At 52.5% G+C, this 22,157-nt stretch overlaps 2 protein-coding genes across 2 annotated transcripts; one reads left to right on the forward strand and one right to left on the reverse strand.

The window, feature by feature from the left end:
- Positions 1-529: 529 nt before the first annotated feature.
- Positions 530-1,492, reverse strand: Aspvir_010140 (uncharacterized protein; the record flags this gene model as incomplete). Its single annotated transcript, XM_043273273.1, has 1 exon — positions 530-1,492. The coding sequence occupies one exon, from the start codon at positions 1,490-1,492 to the stop codon at positions 530-532; it is 963 nt and encodes a 320-aa protein (XP_043129208.1).
- A 7,558-nt stretch (positions 1,493-9,050) lies between these two features.
- Aspvir_010141 (non-ribosomal peptide synthetase) lies at positions 9,051-21,209 on the forward strand (the record flags this gene model as incomplete). The annotated part of the gene is made up of 3 exons (XM_043273274.1): positions 9,051-11,132; positions 11,164-13,848; positions 13,896-21,209. Coding segments are annotated over 3 exons (12,081 nt in total), but the record flags the coding sequence as incomplete, so codon positions are not given.
- Between the last annotated feature and the right edge of the window lie 948 nt (positions 21,210-22,157).

Raw genomic sequence — 22,157 nt, forward strand, 5'->3', positions numbered from 1 at the left:
GCTTCAAATCAAGTGAAAAGAATCGGACCTTCCTAGATGAAAAGTCGGTGAGGAGCGGTCCTCTTGATCTTCAGCGCCATCCTCAAACAAAAGACATGTCAGCTTGGTCATACTGCGCCACCACATGGCAAAAGCACGCATTTGATTTCGCTACACTATTCCTACCCAGATCCTGAGGTTTACGAGCGCAAGCAAAGGGTCCCTATGCAGATCGACACTGCCAGTGGGCACCTTCGCGCCATGCGCAAGCCTCGCGCGCAGCCCTTGGCCAGTTATGCAACTCCCCAGTTGCGACAGCACCTTGGCCAGGGCCGATCCTTGGCCACCAGAGTAAGGATTAGGCCGCCAGACTCAACAGTAGACGGAGGCCTTTGAGGAGCTGAGACACTGGTCGATAGCGTAAACCCCCATTTCCGCTCTCGAGTACGATGGCAACACGTTGCTGCTCACAGCTTACAACCCCGAAATAAGGAAAGGAAATACCAGTAATGACCATGACATGTCGCACACGGGGAAATTGTATTGCTCGTCAACCGCGGACGCTGTGAAACAGCCACAAATTTGGCTCTGTATAAACGCACCTCCTCTCAAGGAAATAGTAGCGAAGAGGCACAAGGCCTCCTTGGAATGGGATCTCGACATATACTTTGTTCGTCACGACTTCCAACCTGACATCCTGCGGACGCATCTTCTGTACGAACTGCTCCATATCCAACCCGGTCCACTTCTTCCACTCCAGCACACTCCCTGAGACTACCATGCTAGCTGGAGCAATCTTGATGGACTGCGCGCCCAGCTGTACATGCTTGCGCAACCACGGGTCAAATGGACCATGTCCCTTGGAACTGGGCCATGAGAGGTACTCGTTCATCGGGACAGTGGGAAAGTCGGCTTTGCGGGTTGGTCGTAGTGGCACAACAAGAAGATGAAGCTGTGCTTCAGCGGCGGCTTGTTTCATGGACTGGATTAATGCTTCGGCCAAGCCTCGCTGCCGACGATCAGGCCGCACAGTAATGGAGATAGCGGCTAGGGCATTGGGCGGATTGTGGGACTGACACACCCAGAGATCGCGCTCCTGGTCTTCCGTCAAGGCGGTTGCTGCGCCGGGGAGGTTATGGCGAGTGAGATACTGACGCACCCCGCGGGCAAGAATCGTATCATAGCCGCCTGAAGGAAGCTGTTGCAGCGCTTCAGGGCTAACTTGTCCCGAGCTATCAACGAGGTCATCATCGGGCCAGAAAAAGGGCACAGATCGGCCACAGGCGATGGCGGATATCTTGCCGGTTGAGTCAGTCTCAGTGATAGCGTACTGATACTGCGCGAGCTCTTCATATTCAATAAGCTTAGGATAATAGCGAGTAAAAGTCGGATCTTGGTCAAGGAAATCCGGCCACGAGACGTTTAGCGGGTGGTCGGGGCGACTCATGTCCTGCCATATGTCCGGCCTGTCTCTAGCATTGTGAATCTGAAGACTATCGGCGTACATTGACATTGCTGCTCATGAAACGGGAGGAATAAGCATGCCAAAGAGTGTCCAAGTGTGTCTTTTGTGTTTGAGCATGACCACAGATTGAGCCGTACCCAAGTACTAGTTAATACAAGAGGTCTGCTGGGCCATAGTTACCACATTCGAAGCAGCTGTAGATCGATGCAAAGTCAAATTATGTTAGTCAAAGAAACCGACCAAATGCCGTTCTTCAGATCGAATGTGATGGATCGACATGAGAGTGATCAACATACAGGAATGTGGGCGGGGACCTGAATTAAAACAAGGCAGCATTTATTTTACTTCTGAAGAAGATATGGAGAGGAAGATAAATGCTTCCATTGGCATTATCCAAGTACCCAGTAATTACACACAATGCCCTTTCAACTCCGCGATATTCAGCAGCCGAGAGACGGCACCAGTCTGCTTGAGCAGATTTTGTCGGACCTTTCATCCACACCGCTCAAGCTCCCCTCGTTATTGCTCTGGGATGATGATGGATTGGATCTATTTAATGCGTTGACCCAGTCGCCGTCGTACTATCTACATGACAAAGAGATGGAAATTCTAGGGCGATATGCCCATGAAATGGCGGACCGAATCCCATCGGGGAGTGTGTTGATCGAACTGGGCTGTGGGTAAGCAAAAAAGGCCACTCATTCACAGAGGCAGAATGCAAAATGGCAGAAAGTGAAAGGAGCTAAATACGGTATAGGAGTTTGCGTAAAACTGGCGCGGTTCTCTCGGCTTTGGAGAGAAAAAACAAGTCGATCGATTACTACGCGCTCGATGTCTCTGCGGGCGAGCTCGCCCGGAGCTTGGCCTCGTTAGAAGCTCGCCTGGGACAATCGAGTGGGGTCCATGTGCATGGGCTAGTGGGCACATACGAGGACTGCATTGCATGGCTGGCTCGCAATCCCTGGCGCCGAAAGCCCGTCGATCTGGTCACTCTTCTCTGGGTGGGGAACAGCATGGCCAATTACAGCCAAACCGAAGCCAGCTCAGTCTTACACCGGTTCGTCGGCGCGTTGCAAACTGCGGGGGTATCATGCCAGTTCCTTGTGGCCATTGATGCTTGTCAGCAGGAAAGCCGGATCATGGAAGCATACAACCACCGGCAAGAGGCGCTCCACGACTTCATCCTGAATGGATTGCGGCACGCGAATGCAGTCTTGGGCATTGAGGCATTCCGCATCCATGACTGGACTTGCACTTGCAGATTCGATGTCAAGGACCGCATGCTCAAGGTGTATTACAGTTGCAGCAAAGATACAGAGCTCGTATACAATGGGCTTAGGGTTCCTCTGCAGAAAGGGACCGAGGTCGAGGCCATCACGAGTGGCAAATGGACGGTAGGGGATGCCCAGGCAATTGCAAAACAAGCTGGCCTGCGGGTGGGCGATCAGTGGTGTGATAGCGAGTGCATGTATTGTGAGTGTGCCCGTGCGCACCCAGAATTTATTTGTCACTGACTGACGCGGATATGGAACAGGGTACTACGCGTTCACAAGCAAAAGTAGGGATGAGTGAAGATCGCGCTAAGAGGGTCCACAATGTGACTGATCTTGCTGAGATCTGCAGGTCCCACTTAGTGCCAGTAACTACGTAGTACGTACTCGTAGTGTGTGCACGGTGCAGCCGAGCTGAAGGATCAGACGAACCAGTATGCAGGATTAGAACAAATCATCCAAGTCAAATCAAGAAGAGTAATTCATGAAGCCCATAGACCACACTATTTAGCAAACCTGATCCGGACTCTCAACCGCGATCTCTCCCATCCATCAGTGCCGTCGACAGGCGATATATCGGATAGCGCATAGCCAATGGCGACGAGTTGCCTGTTCCCCGTGCTGAACGCTCAGTGCAGTGAACCAGCAATTAGCAGACACATCGAAGTCGACCTGCCGTCTCCCGGGACTTTGCGTAAACTCTGCGCCGCGCACGGGATTCCACCATCCTCGCTATATCGGACCGCCTGGGCCCTAGTACTCCAGGCCTATACAGGATCAGACAGTCCCATATTTGGTTCCGACCTGCCTAGTGAGAATGCCAATGGGCTGGATAGCTGGGTTTGCTGCTTGGCTCTTGACAGGGGAGATTCTTTATTGACCATATCAACGTCCGCCGCCTCCACCAGGTCAGTCATCGTAAACCAGCCGACATCGGCATTCAACACAGCTGTTGTACATAGGCGGAGTGGGATAGCATCGAGAAATGAGTCGAACGTGAGAACTTTTGCTTCACTCCGGGGCGCTGCTAAGACTATGACAGTTCCAAGTCGTCCTCGAGGTGGACCTGGATGCCGCCACGGCATCGTTGGCGTTTTCAAGCTCGATCATGTCCGTCAAACAAGCGCTCAGTGTGGCTGAAACTTATGCGCACGCTCTTGCCCAGATGGTGCAGAACCCAAAAGGCAAGCTGAATGAGCTAGATCTGTGCAGCCAACACGATCGAACTCTCCTCTTTGACTGGAATAAAACCGAACCAAGCCGACTACATTCCCGTATTCACGACATGATCTTTCACCAGGGTTACAATCCCTCCCATGTTGCCGTCTCTTCATGGGACGGTGAGCTGACTTATGGCGAGCTGGATTACCTTTCGTCATGCCTTGCAGCACACCTGGCAAAGCAAGGGGTAAGATCCGAAATGTTGGTGCCGCTATGTTTTGAAAAGAGCAAGTGGACTGTCATTGCCATGCTGGGCGTAATCAAAGCTGGTGGTGGCTACGTTTTTCTGGATCCCACCTATCCCCGGGCGCGTATGGAGGCTATCTGCCGAGATGTCGACGCAAGAGTGCTTTTAGCAACGCCTCAAACTATTGAGAAAGCAAAGACGTTGGGTGACACTATAATTGTTCTCGATGCCGATTCGGCGATCTGGTCGCAGAACCATGAATGGACCTGCCCCGGCTTCAGCTCACAAAATGTCTTGTACGCTGCTTTTACATCTGGATCAACAGGAAAACCCAAGGGAATCATGGTGGAGCATGGCGCGTTCTGCACTCGGGCAGTGGCAAACGGAGCAGTGCTGGGATTGAATCAAGAATCCAGAGTATTGCAGTTTGCGAGCTATGCATTTGACGTGAGCCATCGTGATATCCTATTCACCCTGATCTATAATGGCACAGTGTGTATTCCTTCCGAAATTGACCGAATGAACAATCTGGAAGGATTCATCAATCGCCATTGCGTTAACTGGGCCAGTCTCACCCCATCAGTAGCTGGGCTTATTGATCCTGAGCAGGTGCCAACATTGACAACGCTGGTTCTAGCTGGGGAAGCCATGTCGGCAACCCATCTTTCCAGCTGGGCGGAGAGAGTGCAGCTTATGAATGCGTACGGGCCCAGTGAGTGTATTGCAATCAGCTGCATTTGCTCGGGCCTGAGCATCACATCGGATAGGGCCAATATCGGGCGTGGAGTAGGATCTGTGATTTGGATTGTCCATCCGCAAGATGCACATCGACTGGCGCCGCTCGGAGCAATTGGAGAAGTGGTCATCGAGACAGCAGCGATCAGTCGGGGATATATCAAGAATCAAACAGAGACTGAAGCATTGTTCCCTGATGAACTTCGTTGGAGGCGAGGATTTCGATCTACTGGGGAGAGTGCATTATATAAAACAGGCGATTTGGCTCGGTTCAACAGCGATGGAACAATCACGTTCCTGGGGCGCAAAGACAGCCAGGTCAAAATCAATGGGCAGCGAGTGGAACTGGCTGAGATTGAACACCATATACAGCAGTTCCTATCCAGCAGCCTTGGTGACCACGCCACGACCCAGGTGGTGGTGGACAAGGTGACACCCAAGGGGAGCAACCGTCCCAGACTGGTGTCGTTTGTGTACTGGGCTGGGGACGAACAGACGCGGCGAGTTGGATCAATTCACCAGTTGTCAAGCAAGCTAGCGGACGCGCTGGAGGAGATATTGCCCGGTTACATGATTCCCGACGTCCACATCCCCGTCCGGGAGATACCCATGACGGGGACCGGCAAAACAGATCGACGGGCCTTGCGCGAACTCGGGGCATCGATGACCTGGGACCAGATGGCGGCTTCTGCTGCATCCAGGCCAAAGTATCGGGCCCCGGCTACAGAGCGCGAGAAACAGTTGCAGGATCTCTTCATGACTGTCTTGCACCTGGAACAGGACCACGTCGGTGCCGATGACAGCTTCCTTCGACTGGGAGGTGATTCGATTGCTGCGATGCGTCTTGTTGCAGCAGCACGTCAGCATGGCTTGCACTTGACCGTGATGGATGTCTTTCAGAATCCGCAACTCTGCGAGTTGGCGCGCCTGGCAAAGACGGCTGGTGACCCTATCGATATGAATGTCGTACCATTCTCATTGCTACAATCGGGCATTTCGGCCAGTAATGCTCGTCAGGAAGCGGCATCGTTGTGTGATGTTCGTGAAGAACAGGTGGAAGATGTCCTGCCGTGTACACCATTGCAGGAAGGCCTGCTGGCACTGACATGCAGGAATCCCAGTCGGTATATCAGAAACTTCCGGTTGGAGATTCAGCCCACGGTTGACATGGCGCGATTCAAGAAGTCATGGGAGGAGACCGTGACAGCTGTGCCTGCGTTGCGGACTCGCATCGTTGACCTCACTGGACAAGGGTTGGCTCAGGTGGTGGTGGATGAGCCAGTCCAGTGGGAGTCTGACTGTGGGCCCCAAGTCATGGGACTGGGAACACCCCTGGCTAGATCTGCAATGATCACCGAGCACGGCAGGGTGTATCTGGCATTAACTATCCATCACGCCATCTATGATGGATGGTCGATGTCCTTGATACTCGACACGGCAGAAGAGTATTATCTGGGCAAGGAGCCCATGCTGGTCCCGTTCGCCGGATTTATTAAGCATATTGTCCACATCGACCAACAAGCCGAAACCGAGTTCTGGAAGGCACAGTTTGCCGGGTTGGACAGCTTGCAATTTCCCACCATGCCATACTCATCGCAGGAGCCACAGGCAGACCGGACCTTGACGCGCACCATCCACCTCAACTGGGGTGGACTGGAGTACACGGCGGCGACTGCAGTGCGAGCGGCACTCGCGATTGTCATTGCCCGATACACCAACTGTCCTGACGCAGTGTTTGGTGCAACCGTGATTGGAAGACAGGCTGCTGTGCCAGGTGTGGAGATCATGCCTGGGCCCACGTTTACGACTTTTCCAGTCCGGGTCATGGTGGACGAGAACGAGGCAGTGGGTCGACTGCAGGAGCGAATCCACACACAGGCAACAGATATGATCCCATATGAACAGACAGGCCTCCAGCGGATCCGTGGCATCAGCCAGGAAAGCCAGCAGGCTTGTCAGTTCCAGACACTATTGCTCATTCAACCGGCCAAGGAGGAGACTTCACCTGGAAGTAAGCTCTTCACTTTTGACCAGGATGACGACCAAGGGAGCGAGAGCAGACTGAAGGCATTTACAAGTTATGCCTTGATGTTCCGGTGTGAACTGAACAGACAAGGAATGAAACTGCGAGTAAGTTTCGATCCTCGTGTTTTGCACCAAGAAGAGGTACAGCGGATGGGGCAGCAATTCGAGCACGTCTTGCAGCAGTTGTGCCAGTTAGCGGATGCAACTATGCCATTGAAGCAGATCACAATGGCCACGCCAGAAGATTTGTCGGATATATGGGCGTGGAATAGCGCACCATCAGGACAGGGGAGTTGTGCCTGGGATGGAACGCTGACATATCGCCAAATGGCCGTATCGACCGATCCTATCAGTTATAGTCCGTGGATTTTAACCACACACGGAGAGCCCACGCTGGCTGCCGTAGGATGTGTTGGAGAACTCTGGCTCGAAGGTGAAAAGGATGTGCATAGTCCTCAGCTGTCAAAGTTACCAATTATCGATAACCCATCGTGGCTGCTGCGTGGAACACGAAATCATCCTGGCCGCAATGGACGTCTCTACAAGACTGGCGAGCTGGTCAAATACTCGCCGGATGGCAAATTGTTGTCTATGGGACAGAGGGACGGGGAGTTCAGAATCAACGGCCGACGAGTAAACATGGCATATGTCGAGCATGAGGTCGGTGTGGCTGTGGCTGATGTTAGGGAGACGGCTATTGAGGATGTCGTTACAAGCATCATGTCTCCCCAGGGTACCGAACATCCTATACTGGTGGCATTCCTCTGCGCTGTATCGGATACCACCATCACCCAAAGCATGGCAAATGCTGTTGATCGAAAGCTACGGGGAATATCCTCACTGCTTATCAGGCCCCATGCTTACGCAACCGTGAAAGCCGCCTCTGGCTCGGCTGCCCGTGAGATATTGCGCCAACAAGGAAATAGCGTAAATTTGCAAGATTTGACGGTGGTGGAGGCATTAGACGAAAGCAAGAAAATTCCACAGACGGCAGCAGAGCACCAACTGCGGGATCTCTGGGCATCTGTCCTTGGCATCCCTGCGAAGAGAATAGGAGGCCATGATGGCTTTTTCCGACTGGGAGGCGATTCCATAACAGCAATGCGACTCGTCGGCGCAGCGCGCACGCAGGGACTTTCACTCATGGTGGAAGACGTCTTCAGTCACCCGCAGCTAAACCAAATGGCAAGGGTCATGAAGACCACTGGTGCGGATGCAGATCATACAGTAATTCCTTTCTCTCTCCTGAACATGCCTTTGTCCGATGATGAAAAACAGAGGCAGATCGCTGCACTATGTGGCATCGAGGACAGGCTGGTGCAGGACGCGTTCCCATGTACAGAGTTGCAAGCCGGCCTAATGGCCTTGACTGCACTGACGCCTGGTGATTATATTGCGAGAAAGGTAATGGAGCTCAGTGGGGTGACGGACATGGAGCGACTGGCCCAGTCATGGGCGGCCGTGGTGGCGACGACACCGATATTGCGCACTCGCATTGTGGACTTTCCCCGTCAGGGCATGATACAGGTGGTCATTGACGAACCTTGCCAATGGAGAGTAGAGGCAGACCTGAATGGGTATATTCGAGAGGACACCAAGCAGCGAATGGGCCTCGGACAACCACTTGCACGGTTCGGCCTGATCCATGACCGGGGCTGCGGGGCAAAATACTTTGTCCTGACGGTTCACCACGCACTCTACGATGGTTGGCTAATATCACTGCTGCTTGAGGCGCTGAATAAAGCCTACCGCGGCGAGAAGAGGATGGTTATGACCCCATTTAGCGCCTTTATCAGAGCCGTCTCCTCGGTGAACCCAGAATCGATGATTAGTTTCTGGAAGGACCAGCTAGAAGGGCTGGAAGCTCCAATATTCCCAGCCGTACCAACGACTGTATCCTCTCCTAGGACTGATCGTTCAGTGAGTCTCCAGATCGAGGAGCTCCGTATCGACAGCAGTGATACAACAGTCTCGACGGCCATCCGAGCTGCCTGGTCAATTCTCTGCGCCAAATACACCGACTCCGGCGAGGTCTTGTTTGCGGCAACGGTGACAGGGCGCCAGCTTCCACTGGCCGGAATTGAGCTCGTCGCTGGACCGACCATCGCTACGGTGCCTGTCCGCGTGATTGTTGAGCGGGATAGGACCCTTGGGAGAGTTTCTTCAGCAAGTGCAGCGGCAAGTTGTTGAGACCATCCCATTCGAACAAAGCGGATTGCAGCATATCCGGCGGATCGGTGCGGATGAAGACCAGGCTTGCCGATTCCAGACCTTGCTGGTGGTGCATCCGGCTGACCCGAGTGGGCCGGGAGATGCGTTATTTATGCCCGCCTCAACGCCCACCAAGTTAGCAGCCGTCGACCCGTATGCTCTGGTGTTTGAGTGCAAGCTGCTCAAGGACGGGGTCCGGGCACAGATCAACTATGATTCCAGAGTGATGGAAAAGGAACAAGTTACCCGACTCCTGCAGCAGTTTGACCGTGTGTTGCGCCAGGTCTGCGCAGGACACAAGGCTATCAAGATCAAGGAGTTGGATATCCTGAGCCCACATGATCTGCTCGATATCTGGACATGGAATGCCCAAGTACCGAGAGCCTCTGGTTTTTGTGTACACGAGCTTATCGGCTGCACGGTCAATCGTCAGCCTCAAGCTACCGCTATTGATGCCTGTGATGGAGAGTTAACCTACGGGCAGTTAGACGTGCTATCCACCCGCTTGGCGCACCGCCTGGTTCTGTTGGGCGTTGGCTCAGAAGTCCTCGTTCCCCTACTGTTTGAGAAGTCCAAGTGGACTTCGGTAGCTGTACTGGCAGTGATGAAGGCGGGAGGAGCATTTGTTCTTCTCGATCCAAGCCATCCTTTGACTCGACTTCAGTATATATGCGCTGATGTGAGCGCCCAGATCATTGTATCGTCACCAGGACAGGCAGCCAAGGCAGCAGATCTGGCCAAGACAGTCATAGTGGTTGGCAGCCATGAGGACTGTGGCCATGTTGATGGAAAACTGACTGTCTCGACGACGCCGCAAAACACACTGTATGCCGTCTTCACCTCAGGCTCGACTGGAAAGCCGAAAGGAGCCATGGTGCAGCACAATGCATTTGCGACGAATGCACTAGCGTATAACGAAAAGGTGGGCCTAGACTCGGGCGTGCGGATCCTGCAGTTCTCTTCGCATTCGTTTGATGTATGCATCTCCGACTTGCTCTTCACTTTAATTGGCGGTGGGTGCATCTGCATCCCGTCGGACAGTGAGAGTAGAAACAATCTGGCTGGGGCTGCGACAGAATACAACGCCAATTGGGCTGATCTGACCCCCTCGGTGCTCCGAACATTGTCGCCTGCAGACGTACCAACATTAAAGACGGTGGCATATGGTGGGGAGGCTCCATCTAAGACGGACATCCTTGCGTGGTGTAATACGGTCCGCTTGATCAATGTATACGGCCCTGCCGAGTGTAGTGTGCTTGCAACAGTGCAGCCGCGCGTTACGGCAGACTCCGATCCCTTTAACATTGGGTCTCCGATCGGTGGAGTATGTTGGGTTGTCGATCCCACGGACTCAAGTCGGCTGGCTCCTGTTGGTGCCGTGGGGGAACTAGTGCTCGAAGGTCCGCTGCTAGGGCAAGGATATATCAACGACACCGGAAATACCGGACAGGCATTCTTATCCGATCCAGCCTGGCTGGTTGACGGCCATGCTGGTCACCCAGGGCGCCAGGGCCGAGTGTATAAGACTGGGGATCTGGTCCGTTATACGGGTGACGGCACCCTACAATTTCTCGGACGGAAGGATACACAGGTCAAATTGCGCGGTCAGCGGGTGGAGCTAGGAGAAGTTGAGCATCACTTCGAGCAACTTCTGGCAGACGTCTGTCACAAGAATGGAGGATTCGACGAAGCCAAGCTCGAGGTCGTGGCGGAAATCATCCGGCCACAACAAACGGGCCGCCCAACACTGGTGGCATTTGTTGCGCTTCGTAACACGGTCTTGTCCATTCCGGAAACAGTTGCCGCTCTAAATCGAATGACAGTCGATCTGGATTTGAAGTTGGCAGAGCGGCTGCCAGCCTACATGGTGCCCAGCGCTTTTATTCCTGTGGAGCGTATACCATTGGGGTCGACAGGCAAGACTGATCGCCGCCAACTGCGAGAAATTGGATTGGTCAAGCTCGGTAATGGCATTGCAGATGACCCGGAGCGTAAACGCAAAGCGCCTTCTACCCGTGAAGAGGAGGTTCTAGTGGAAGTGTGGATGGACGTACTCAATCTGACGGCAGAAGCAATCTCGGTGGACTCTGCCTTCATTCGACTGGGGGGGGGATTCAATCACGGCGATGCAGGTTGTTTCCCGGTGCCGCACCAGAAACATCCTCGTTACTGCTGGCGACGTGCTTCGAGCGCAGACCATTGAGAAATTGGCCAGCTGCTGCAGTTCTATTCAACGGGAGGTGAAAGTCCTTGATACGCACACTACAGAAGAACAAGCGTGGGGATTGTCTCCGGCGCAATGCGTCTTCTTCGACGCCCATCCAGAGGGCCTGAATCACTTCAACCAGAGCTTTTTCCTTCGCATCAAACGTCCGTTTTCGGGACACGCCATCAAAGCCGCCGTGGAAACGGTTGTACAACGCCATCCCATGCTACGCGCGCGATTTGAGCGGACGGAGGGGGATGGCTGGCAGCAGCGTGTGGCTAGATATAGCCCCAACATCATTGCGTTTTACGAGCATCGCGTTGGCAAGTCGGGAATCGAGGCCATTGCGCAATCTCGACAGGAACAGCTCGACATACGACAAGGGCCAGTGTTTGCAGCGGATGTATTTCACCTCCCCTCTGAGGAGCAGATTCTTCTTGTCAGTGCTCATCATCTGGTCGTCGATCTTGTGTCATGGCGAGTCATCTGGCACGACCTCGAACAATGCCTGCTGGGTCGTGAGCAGAGTATTAATCGTCCAGCAGCCTCATTCCAGGCTTGGTCCAGGATGCTACATGAGACTGCCCGGTCGTTGGTGCCATCACAGGTGCTACCATTCAAAATCGACACCAGTGGCTACTCATACTGGGCAGTAGAACATACAGAGAATACCCATGACAAATTTGATACACACGTTCTCAGTCTTGATCAAGAGACTACAGCGCTACTCCTTGGCCAGAGCAATCAGCGGCTGGCGACCGAACTGACGGACATTCTTTTGGCCATGCTGGTTTACTCGTTCCGCCGGGTCTTTGCTGACCGGCATGCACCCCCAGTCTTTCTCGAGGCACATGGTCGAGAGTCTCTTGATGGCGTGGAAATCGACCTATCGGAGACAGTCGGCTGGTTCACCACCATCTTCCCTGTTCAGATCCCTTGTGGATCAGGCCATAGTATTGTGGATATCGTCAAGTTTGCGAAAGACGTTCGTCGTTCCGTTCCGGGCAAAGGGCTGCCATACTGTCTCAGTCGCTATCTCACAACAGCTGGACGACAGGCCTTCAAGGAGCATGACAATGTTGAAGTACTGCTGAACTACGACGGTATATACCAACAGCTAGAGAATGATAACTCTCTGCTGGCTCGTGTGAATAGCCCTACCATTGTATCGAATTTCAGCCAATCATCACCCACTACTCGGCGAGTCGGTCTGGTAGAACTCAACATCGGCGTCAGGCTTGGCCGGCTGAATATTGCTTGTGGCCTCCACCGAGACATGAGGCATCAAGAGCAGCTAGTTCAATGGATGAATCTGTTTGGGGAAAGTCTCAGGCAAGCCTCTCACGAGCTAGCTACCGGGTCGCCAAGCTTCACGTTGAGCGATTTTCCCCTATTGTCAATATCCTACGACGGGCTAGACCAGCTTCAAAAGACGATCGCCGACGCAGGGATTGCACACCATGCGGTGGATGGCATTTATCCGTGCACGCCGATGCAGGCGGGTATCTTGCTTAGCATGGAGAAAGGAACAGCGTCGTACATGAATCATCAGGTTTGGAGATGTGTGGTGCCTCGTAGCAAAGGCCCCGTCTGTCCACAGCGGCTAGAGGCAGCCTGGAAACGTGTCGTTCTGCACCACTCGATCCTTCGCACGGTCTTTGTGCCCCTTCTCGATGAAGATGGCATGTTCGCGCAAGTGCTCATTAACAATGCCTCGATCCAGGTCCATAAAATCAAGTCTGATTCAGAAGACCCGGTCAAACCTTTGAAAGAACTTGGACATCCAGTCTTTGCTCCTGGACGACCCAACACCCGTTTCACAATATGTCAGGCCTCGAATGGTGATGTCGCGTGTCGGCTGGACATGAATCACGCCTTGAACGACGGCGATTCCACATCTAACGTCACCAGTGACCTGGCAAGAGCGTACGAAGGCGCCAGTCTATCGCCAGCTCCGCCGTTCAAGGAACTGATTCAGCATCTAATGTGCACCCCACCCGGTCTGAGGGAGCAATACTGGATAAACCAGTTGGCCGGTGTCCAGATCTGTCAGTTTCCTGTTCGCAACGTCAGGACGCCGTCTTCCAGGGACGAGCACGGGATCCTTTCGCTCGATAAAAAGCTAATCAGCGAAATCCACGCATTCTGCCTCCGTCGGGGAATTACTAGGTCGGTCTTCATCCAGGTGGCCTGGGCTCTAGGTCTGTATTGGTACACAGGGATGACCGATGTTTGCTTTGGATACATGGCATCAGGGCGAGACGCACCGATTGACAACATTGACGGAATGGTTGGACCGTTGGCAAACATTTTGATCAGCCGAATTAACGTGGAGGACTCCCTTGATGAGGTGCTGACAAAAACAGCTGCCGCCTCGGTCGAGCACTTAGCATACCAACATGTATCTCTAGCTAAGATTCAACACCATCTGCGCCTGGGTCACCTTCCCCTCTTCAACACTTGCGTAACGGTGCGCGAGGCAGTGGACAGCAGCAAGACAGAACATCTTTTGACTCTTCAAGGTGCCGCCAGCAATGATCCGCACGAGGTGAGACTCCCGATGCCCAGGTATTGACGTATGCTGATCTCTTTCAGTTTGCCGTGGCATTTGGAGCGTTGTTAAGCGGGTCTACCACAGAGCTCAGTCTCAGTTATCACAAAGACTTGATTGGGCATTCCACGGCGCAGGAACTTGCCTGGGCTCTTGATATGGCCATTGCCCATGTTCTACAGGGCGATAATTCAAGCAAGGTACCAATGTGGTCTGGCTTCTTCCAGCACATCGTCGGGGAAAATGGAGCGTCCGCGGCTGCCTTCTGGAGACGTTACTTTGTGGGCTTGGACACAAGGCATTTCCCGTCTCTACCGAGCCCCTCGTACACTCCGCAGGCCAGTAACAGCCTTAGCTATCTGCTTGCCGGTTTCCACTGGACTAGCGACCGAGTCAGTGCCCCGACGGCAGTGCGCGCTGCGTGGGCGATGCTCCACGCCAGCTATACTAATACTAGCGACGTCATCTTTGGCATTTGTACCAGAAGACGAGGAGCGGAACTGGCCAAAACGCCAAGGGGAATAATGCCTTTACGAGTTGTTATAGACTGGCACTCGACGGCAGCTCAGCTACTGGAAGGTCTCGAGGACCAAGTCCTTGAGATGGAAAGATTCAAGCGGATGGGCATGCATCAAATCCAACGGTCGAGCGACGAAGCCGAGCAGGGCTGTCAGTTCCAGACGCTTGTAGAGGCGCAAGACTGTGATGCTGTATCGGACGTTACCGACCAGTTTGGTTTAGTCCTCCAGTGGTCCTGCAAAGATGAAGGATTGCACCTTCATGTCAGATTTGACCCAAGTATGGTTGAAAAGCCATATATCGAGCGAATGTTGCGACAGCTTGAGCATCTGCTACGCGAGCTTCACACCAAGCATACCCAGAAGAGCAAGATCAAGGACATCCAAATGGCTTCTACAAAAGACTTGCAGGATATCTGGACCTGGAACGGCTCCGTCCCAGTCCCGGTCGAGGCAACTATGCATAATCAAATCACTGCAATTGCGCAGCGTCAACCCGATGCGCCGGCCGTCTGCGCGTGGGACGGTGAATTGACATACAGGGAGCTCGAAACACTGTCAACCAGGCTGGCATCGCATCTGGTCCACACCCTCGATCTAGGTACAATCGTGCCCCTATGCTTCGAGAAATCTGTATGGACACCTATTGCCATGCTGGGCGTGATGAAGGCCGGGGGCTGTTCTCTGGCCCTGGATATGACACAGCCCGCAGCCAGATTGGCAGCTCTGATGGATCAGGTTCAACCTCGCATTATCCTATCTTCCGCGGCCAACGAAGACCTGGCACGACAAGTCGCAAAGGTGCCAGTAGTTGTTGTCGACCGGTTTTGTCTGGACGGAATGACGACCGTTAGACCCCTGCCAGTCGTCAAACCGTCCGACCTTCTGTATATCATCTTCACGTCGGGTAGCACTGGCAAACCCAAAGGCACGCTGATCTCACACGGTAATTTTGCCAGCGCCGCCCATCACCAGCGGAATTCATGGCGGTTTGGGCCTGGGGCTAGGGTTTTCGATGCTGGCTCCTACGCCTTCGACGTAGCCTGGGGTAATGTGCTACACACACTTTCGTCCGGTGGATGTATCTGTATACCCGAAGCCACAGCAGCAAAGGAGGATATCCTCGGTAGCTTGAGGGAATATCGAGCAACTCACGCTGAGATGACACCTAGTCTGGCGCGCACTCTGGTGCCCGACGACCTGCCTGATCTAGAATGCTTCATCTCTTCGGGCGAAGCGCTCGATGAGACCGTGCTGCAACGTTGGTCCAATGTGACGCGGATATTGAACGCCTATGGTCCGGCTGAATGCTCCGCAGTTTCTACAATTGCCCAGCTAGACTCTGCTGTGTCCAAGGGAAACATCGGCCGAGGGCTAGGTCTCAACACGTGGGTTGTGAGTCCTCAGAATGGCCGAGACCTGGCTCCCATCTATGGAATCGGAGAGCTGTGGCTGGAAGGTCCACTGGTTGGACAGGGCTATCTCGATGAGCCCGACAAGACGTCTGAGGTGTTCATTGACAATCCGGACTGGTTATTGCAGGCTGGCAGGCGGGGTAGGTTATACAAAACAGGAGATCTTGTGCGGTACGACACGGATGGCAGTTTGATATTTGTGGGTCGTAAGGATACCCAAGTCAAGATTCGAGGGCAGCGTGTTGAGTTGACCGAGGTCGAGGGTCACGTTCGACAGGTGCTAAACGATGGTCGGATTGGTGTCTCCATGGGCGATAAGCTTCACGTCGTCGCAGAGGCCATCACACCATGCGACGGGAGCCGTCCAGTGCTTGTTGCTTTTGTCAGTCTCGATTCGCGGCACAGCTCAGACTACAAGGCCCAAAGAGTTAGACAAATTACCAATGGCTTGGACGAAGCCCTGGCCAAGTTCGTGCCAGCATATATGATTCCAACTGCCTACATCCCGATCGAAGAGTTGCCTCTGACCGCGAGTGGCAAAACATATCGCCTCAAGCTGCGACGGAATGCATCGTCATTGACTCGAGAGGATCTGGCTCTCCTGGCCTCTGGTGAGCGAGAAAAGCGCGCCGCACGCACCTCAGAAGAGAGAATCCTCCAGCGACTATGCTCCAGAGTCCTCGGTGTCAGTCTGGACAGCCTTGGTCTCGATGACTCCTTCTTCCGTCTGGGAGGGGACTCCATCGCTGCAATTAAACTGGTTGCCATGGCTCGTCAGGAAGGCTGGGAAGTCACCATCGCCAATATATTCTCTCATCCCAAGCTGACTGATCTTGCCTGCACAATGAGTCCACTGCAATCAAACGCACAGAGAGCACCTCCGCCTTTCTCGCTGCTGTCGCACCCTTCACGGGAACATGTCCGGAAAGCCATTGAAGAGTCTGAAATGGATTATTCTATGCTTGAAGACGCCTATCCATGCACAGCACTTCAGGAAGGCCTCATTGCCATGACCGTCAAGGACCTAGACGCTTATGTGTGTCGGATGACGTTTGAGCTCCCACGAGATGTGAATCTGGACCACTTCCGCGCTGCGTGGGATGCAACAGTGGCCGAAAATCCCATTCTTCGAACAAGAGTAATTCAGACGACATCCGGCCTCATCCAAGCAGTTGTGCAAGGCACCATCCAGTGGCACACCGCAGCGAAACTGGACGAGTACCTCGCTGACGATGCCCGAAAGCACATGGGCATTGGACGGCCGTTGCTGCGACTGGGGCTGATAGTCGAGGCCGGAAAATCTCCATGTTTTGTTCTAGCGATCCACCACGCTCTGTACGATGGCTTTTCGCTATCGTTGATCTTGCAACAGGTGGACGCAGCCTACCTGGGCCACGGCCTCCAACGGCAACCATTTAGTCGATTCGTGGAATCCCTCTTGAAGGTCGATAAGAAGGCAGAAAAAGGCTTCTGGGTCTCCCGATTTGCCGATCTCAGAGCACCAGCCTTCCCCCCGCTCCCTGCAGCTCGCTATACATCTAGATCGAGAATGGCCTTTGAACACACCATCGCAGATTACTGCCAGATGAGCCGCGATTATACACTCTCAACACTGCTTCGTCTGGCCTTGGCGGTGCTAATTGCGCATCATACGGATTCCAATGATGTAGTGTACGGGGAAACGCTGACTGGACGAAACGCTGCTTTCGCAGACATCGACCGGTTGACTGGACCAACAATCACTACGATCCCTGTCCGCGTTCAGATCGAGCCAGACCAGACCATTGCAAACGAACTCCATAAGCTCCAGAGTGATATGACAGCTGCGATTCCATATGAGCAAACCGGAATACAAAACATTCGCCAGATGAGCAGCGAGGCGGCGGCAGCATGTAATTTCCAAAGCCACCTGGGCATTCAGCCTTTCGCAGAGGAACTCGGTGCCACTAGTATTTTTGCACGGCAGCAAACGCTGAGTACGTCCGATCATTTTGCCAGCTATGCCTTTGTCCTGGTCTGCTCGTTGTCGTCCGCCAGCCGAAATATCTTCGTCGAATGCAACTTCGACAAGGACATCATCAGCCAGGTCGAGGCGGAACGATACGTGAAACAGTTTGAGAATATTTTCCGCCAGCTCTGCGAAGATCAGCAGAAAAGAATCCGTGACTTGCAAGTTATCAGTCCTACTGATCTCTCCCAGCTAGCCGATTGGAATTCAATCCTGCCGTCGTCTCTCAACAGCACTCTACACGACCTGATCATGGCCCACTGTCTATCCCAGCCAGACTCGATGGCCATCTCCTCCTGGGATGGTGCTGTCAGCTATGTTGAGCTGGAGTTCTTATCACGCACGCTTGCACAGTATCTGATCCGGAACGGGGCGAGGTCAGAGATGATTGTTCCCCTCTGCTTCCAGCGATCCAAGTGGTCGATCATCTCCATGGTCGCTGTGTTGCGAGCGGGTGCAGCGTGTCTTCTTATTGATCCTACGCATCCCCCGGACCGCATCCGTGACTTGATACAGCAGAGCCAGGCTGTGGTAGCGCTAGTTGATCCGTCCAACGCGGTGTTGATGAAGAGCATGGTCGGTACCGTCGTGGTAGTCTCTGCAGACTCGTTCAACGGTCTCCCGGCCGAGGAAGATCCCACATTACCAGTAGTACGTCCGAGCAACCCTGCATTCATTGTCTTCACATCAGGAAGCACAGGCAAGCCCAAGGGAATCATCCTGGAACACGCCAACCTGAGCACGAGTATTCGAGATCACGGACCTGGCATCGGAGTCAACCGACAATCGCGGTCTCTTCACTTTGCCTCCTATGCATTCGATGCAAGCATCTACGAAGTCTGTACTACGCTGGTTTCTGGGGGATGTGTATGCGTCATGTCCGAGCACGACCGGATGAACGATCTGGGTGCTTTCATTCGCAAGCAAAATGTGACATGGGCTACTTTGACCAACTCGGCAACAAATCTTTTGCATCCTGACGAAGTTCCATGTTTGCAGACGCTTGTTCTTGGCGGAGAGGCCGTGACTCAAGATGTCGTAAAGAAGTGGGCTTCGAAAGTAACGTTGATCAACGGATACGGACCTGCTGAGGCCACCATCTGTGCTCTAGGGAATATCCCCGACCAAGGATGGAAACCAGGCACTTTTGGCCGTATTGTGGGCGGAGTTGGTTGGGTTGTCACCCCGTCAGATCCAACAAAGCTCGCAGCAATCGGGGCCGTGGGGGAGCTGTTGATTGAGGGGCCAGTCCTGGCTCGGGGATACCTGAACAACCCCCAAAAAACAAACTCTTCGTTTCTTGAAGACCTGCCTTGGTTGGAGCGCTTCCGTCCTGGAGGCAAAGGTCGCGTGTACAAGTCGGGTGATTTGGTACAATACAACCCAGATGGCACACTCCGGTTCGTCGGCCGCAAGGATACTCAGGTCAAGCTGCGAGGACAGCGCATTGAACTGGGTGAGGTGGAGTTTAAGATCCGGCAGTGCCTGCCCCAGGTACACAATGTGGCTGCAGAAGTCATTATACCCTCCGGGACGAACGCCAACTCAGTGCTCGTTGCATTTGTTCATCTGCCAGCCACCGACGCCGAGGACGACGACAACCTCTTTGTAGTTCCAAATGAGGAGCTCCGAGCTGTCTTCTTTTCAGCCCAGGCGCAACTCCGGGGAATCGTGCCGGGGTATATGGTGCCCAGCATCTTCATTCCACTCGGCCATATCCCAACCACCAGCTCGGGCAAAATAGACCGGCGACAGCTTCGGGATCGAGCATCATCGCTGCCTCGAGCTGAATTCGATGACTTGATGGCTGCCCCAGTTGCAAAAGAGCGACCATCGACCGGCCTGGAAGAGAGGCTGCAACAGATCCTCGTCTCCGTCTCGAACCTCAGTCCTGCTGAGGTCGGCGTCAAGGATAATATCTTCCATCTAGGGGCCGACTCCATCACGGCCATGAAAATGGTGACCGCCGCCCGCAAACAGGACATTTCCATCTCCGTCGCCGATGTCTTCAGGTATCCCACGATATCCGATCTGGCGGGATTCTACAGCAAGAGGGCCATTGGGGATCCCCACACAGCACCCAATGTGCTGGCACCAGCCTCTCTCTTCGGCTTCAGCAGCTTCGAAAACTTCACCGCAGCCATCGACTTCTCTGGCCTTGCATTCAACGCCCACGATATTCATGATGCCCTGCCTGCATCTCAAGGCCAGGTGGACCGATTGCTCCGACCCAATTACTATTTCATGCTGGACTTCGACCGCCATATCGACCATGATCGGCTCGAAGCGGCGTGCCGTGCGCTTGTCCAACGGCACACGATCCTTCGTACCGTGTTCATTCCATACCAGGACAGAATTATCCAGATTGTGCTACGCAACTTCACTTCTCCCATACCTAGGCTGCGGGCAGATGGTGACCTGGTTCGATTTACAGAATCCTTCTGCCGCCGAGACAATCGTGAAGTCCCTATGCTGCGCGAGTTTATTACCTCATTCTGCATCGCTCAAGGGAAAGGCCAAGGCACTGTGCTCATCGTTCGTATCTCGCATGCCCAATATGACGGGATTTCAACATCTTCCCTGTGGAGGGACCTACTTAGTTTATATGAGGACTGTCAGCTGCCTGATTCGATCGAGTACTCGGCCCATATGCGCAAATGGCTAGCAGCCGGGACACCAAGGGCATATGAATTCTGGGACAGAACTTTGGAGGGATCGAACATGACCTATATCAGTCATATTGGGCTGGCGGACAATAGGGCCTGCAGCGAATCTGTGGTCGATGTCGGGTGTACAATCCCTCTCCTTGATCCACCTCATGGCATAACAACCGCGACCCTCGTCAAAGCGGCCTGGTCCTTGGTCCTCACTCACTTGACCGGCGATGCAGACATTGTCTTTGGCCAAACGACTAGCGGCCGATCATCAAGTGAATTCGACACCGGAAACATGGTAGGGATGTGCATTAACGCCATCCCTGTACGAGTCAAGTACAGCGCGGAATGGACCCTGCTGGATCTGCTTCGCCATGTCCAAAGCCAGCACAGCGACTCTGTACCATTTGAGCTGTTGGAGCTCGGAGACATTGTTCGGCACAGCACTCGTTGGTCTTGGGATACTCGATTCGGTAGCATCATTACGCACCAGAACATCGACATTGACAAGCCGCTCGCCGTGGGCAGTACCACTTGTACAATGAGGATGTTTCACCTCCCCAAACCACCGTCTTACGTCGCAGTTTCAACCTACCCCTTTGACCAGCGACTGCAGATCGTCCTGACAACGTCGAATCGGATTCTGAGTGAACCCAACGCTCAAATGGTGGTGCAACGCCTGGGGGATATGATAACGGCCTTGGCATGCGGTCCTGACAGGCCCATTGCTACAGTAATTGAGATGGGCAAAGTGGATTTATAAAGTATGCGGTTTATTTTATTCTAATGTAGGGGAATAATCCCTTCCTGTGAATGAATATATATATTGGTTCTTGCTTCATGATGCTTAGACATGTTTTCAGAGCTGCCCAGCCCACTATTACTATATACAGAGTACACTCTGTGGCCATACTCGGTATGGCAGAGATCTAATCATATGATCTCACTTAGTAGATAGCTCCTTCCACTGTACAATAGTAAACATAGATTTACATATAATAAATTAATAAAATATCTTTATATTCTGAACCTCTCTCTACTTATTCTATAGGTTATGAGCCTAGAGCCTCTTAGAGAGTTCTAGGAAATTATTTCTAAGTTCTTTCCTTAAGCTATTTTTACTACTTTTTACTTTTAAAAGCCTCTTTTAGCAGATATTCTACCTAAAATATTTATCTAGGCTAGATATTCTACCTAAGATAGAAACTATCCTTTTATTACCTTTATTAATAGGGCCCTATAAAAGATTCTTATATTTAAGAATCCTTATAGGTACAGAAGCCTGGTAGTTATTCTTAGATATATCTAAAATCTTATTCCCTTAAGGGATATATCTAAAACCTTATCTCTTTTATTAAAATCTTTCTTTAAGATATCTTAAGTAGATCTCTATAAGTTATTATTACTTATAGATATAGATTTCTACTAAATATAGTCTAAAGCTATAAAAATATACCTATATAGCTAGGGTGTTTAGTAGACTATAAATAGAACTTATAAGAAGCTAGAGCTACTAGAAGTAGGCTATTAAACTAAATTATTAGATAAAGCTAAGCTTACTAAGTAGTAAGAGAGAATTAAAAAGGCTATTTAAGATTAGAAGAAGATAGATAATAAGATTTATAGAGCTATATACTCTATCTTATCTTATACTATTAGATATAAAGTAATTAATTTAGAATTATCTAAAGCTATTTAGGACTATCTTAAT

This window comes from Aspergillus viridinutans (assembly GCF_018404265.1).
Source record: "Aspergillus viridinutans IFM 47045 DNA, scaffold_9, whole genome shotgun sequence".
NCBI classification, from domain to species: Eukaryota; Fungi; Ascomycota; class Eurotiomycetes; order Eurotiales; family Aspergillaceae; genus Aspergillus; species Aspergillus viridinutans.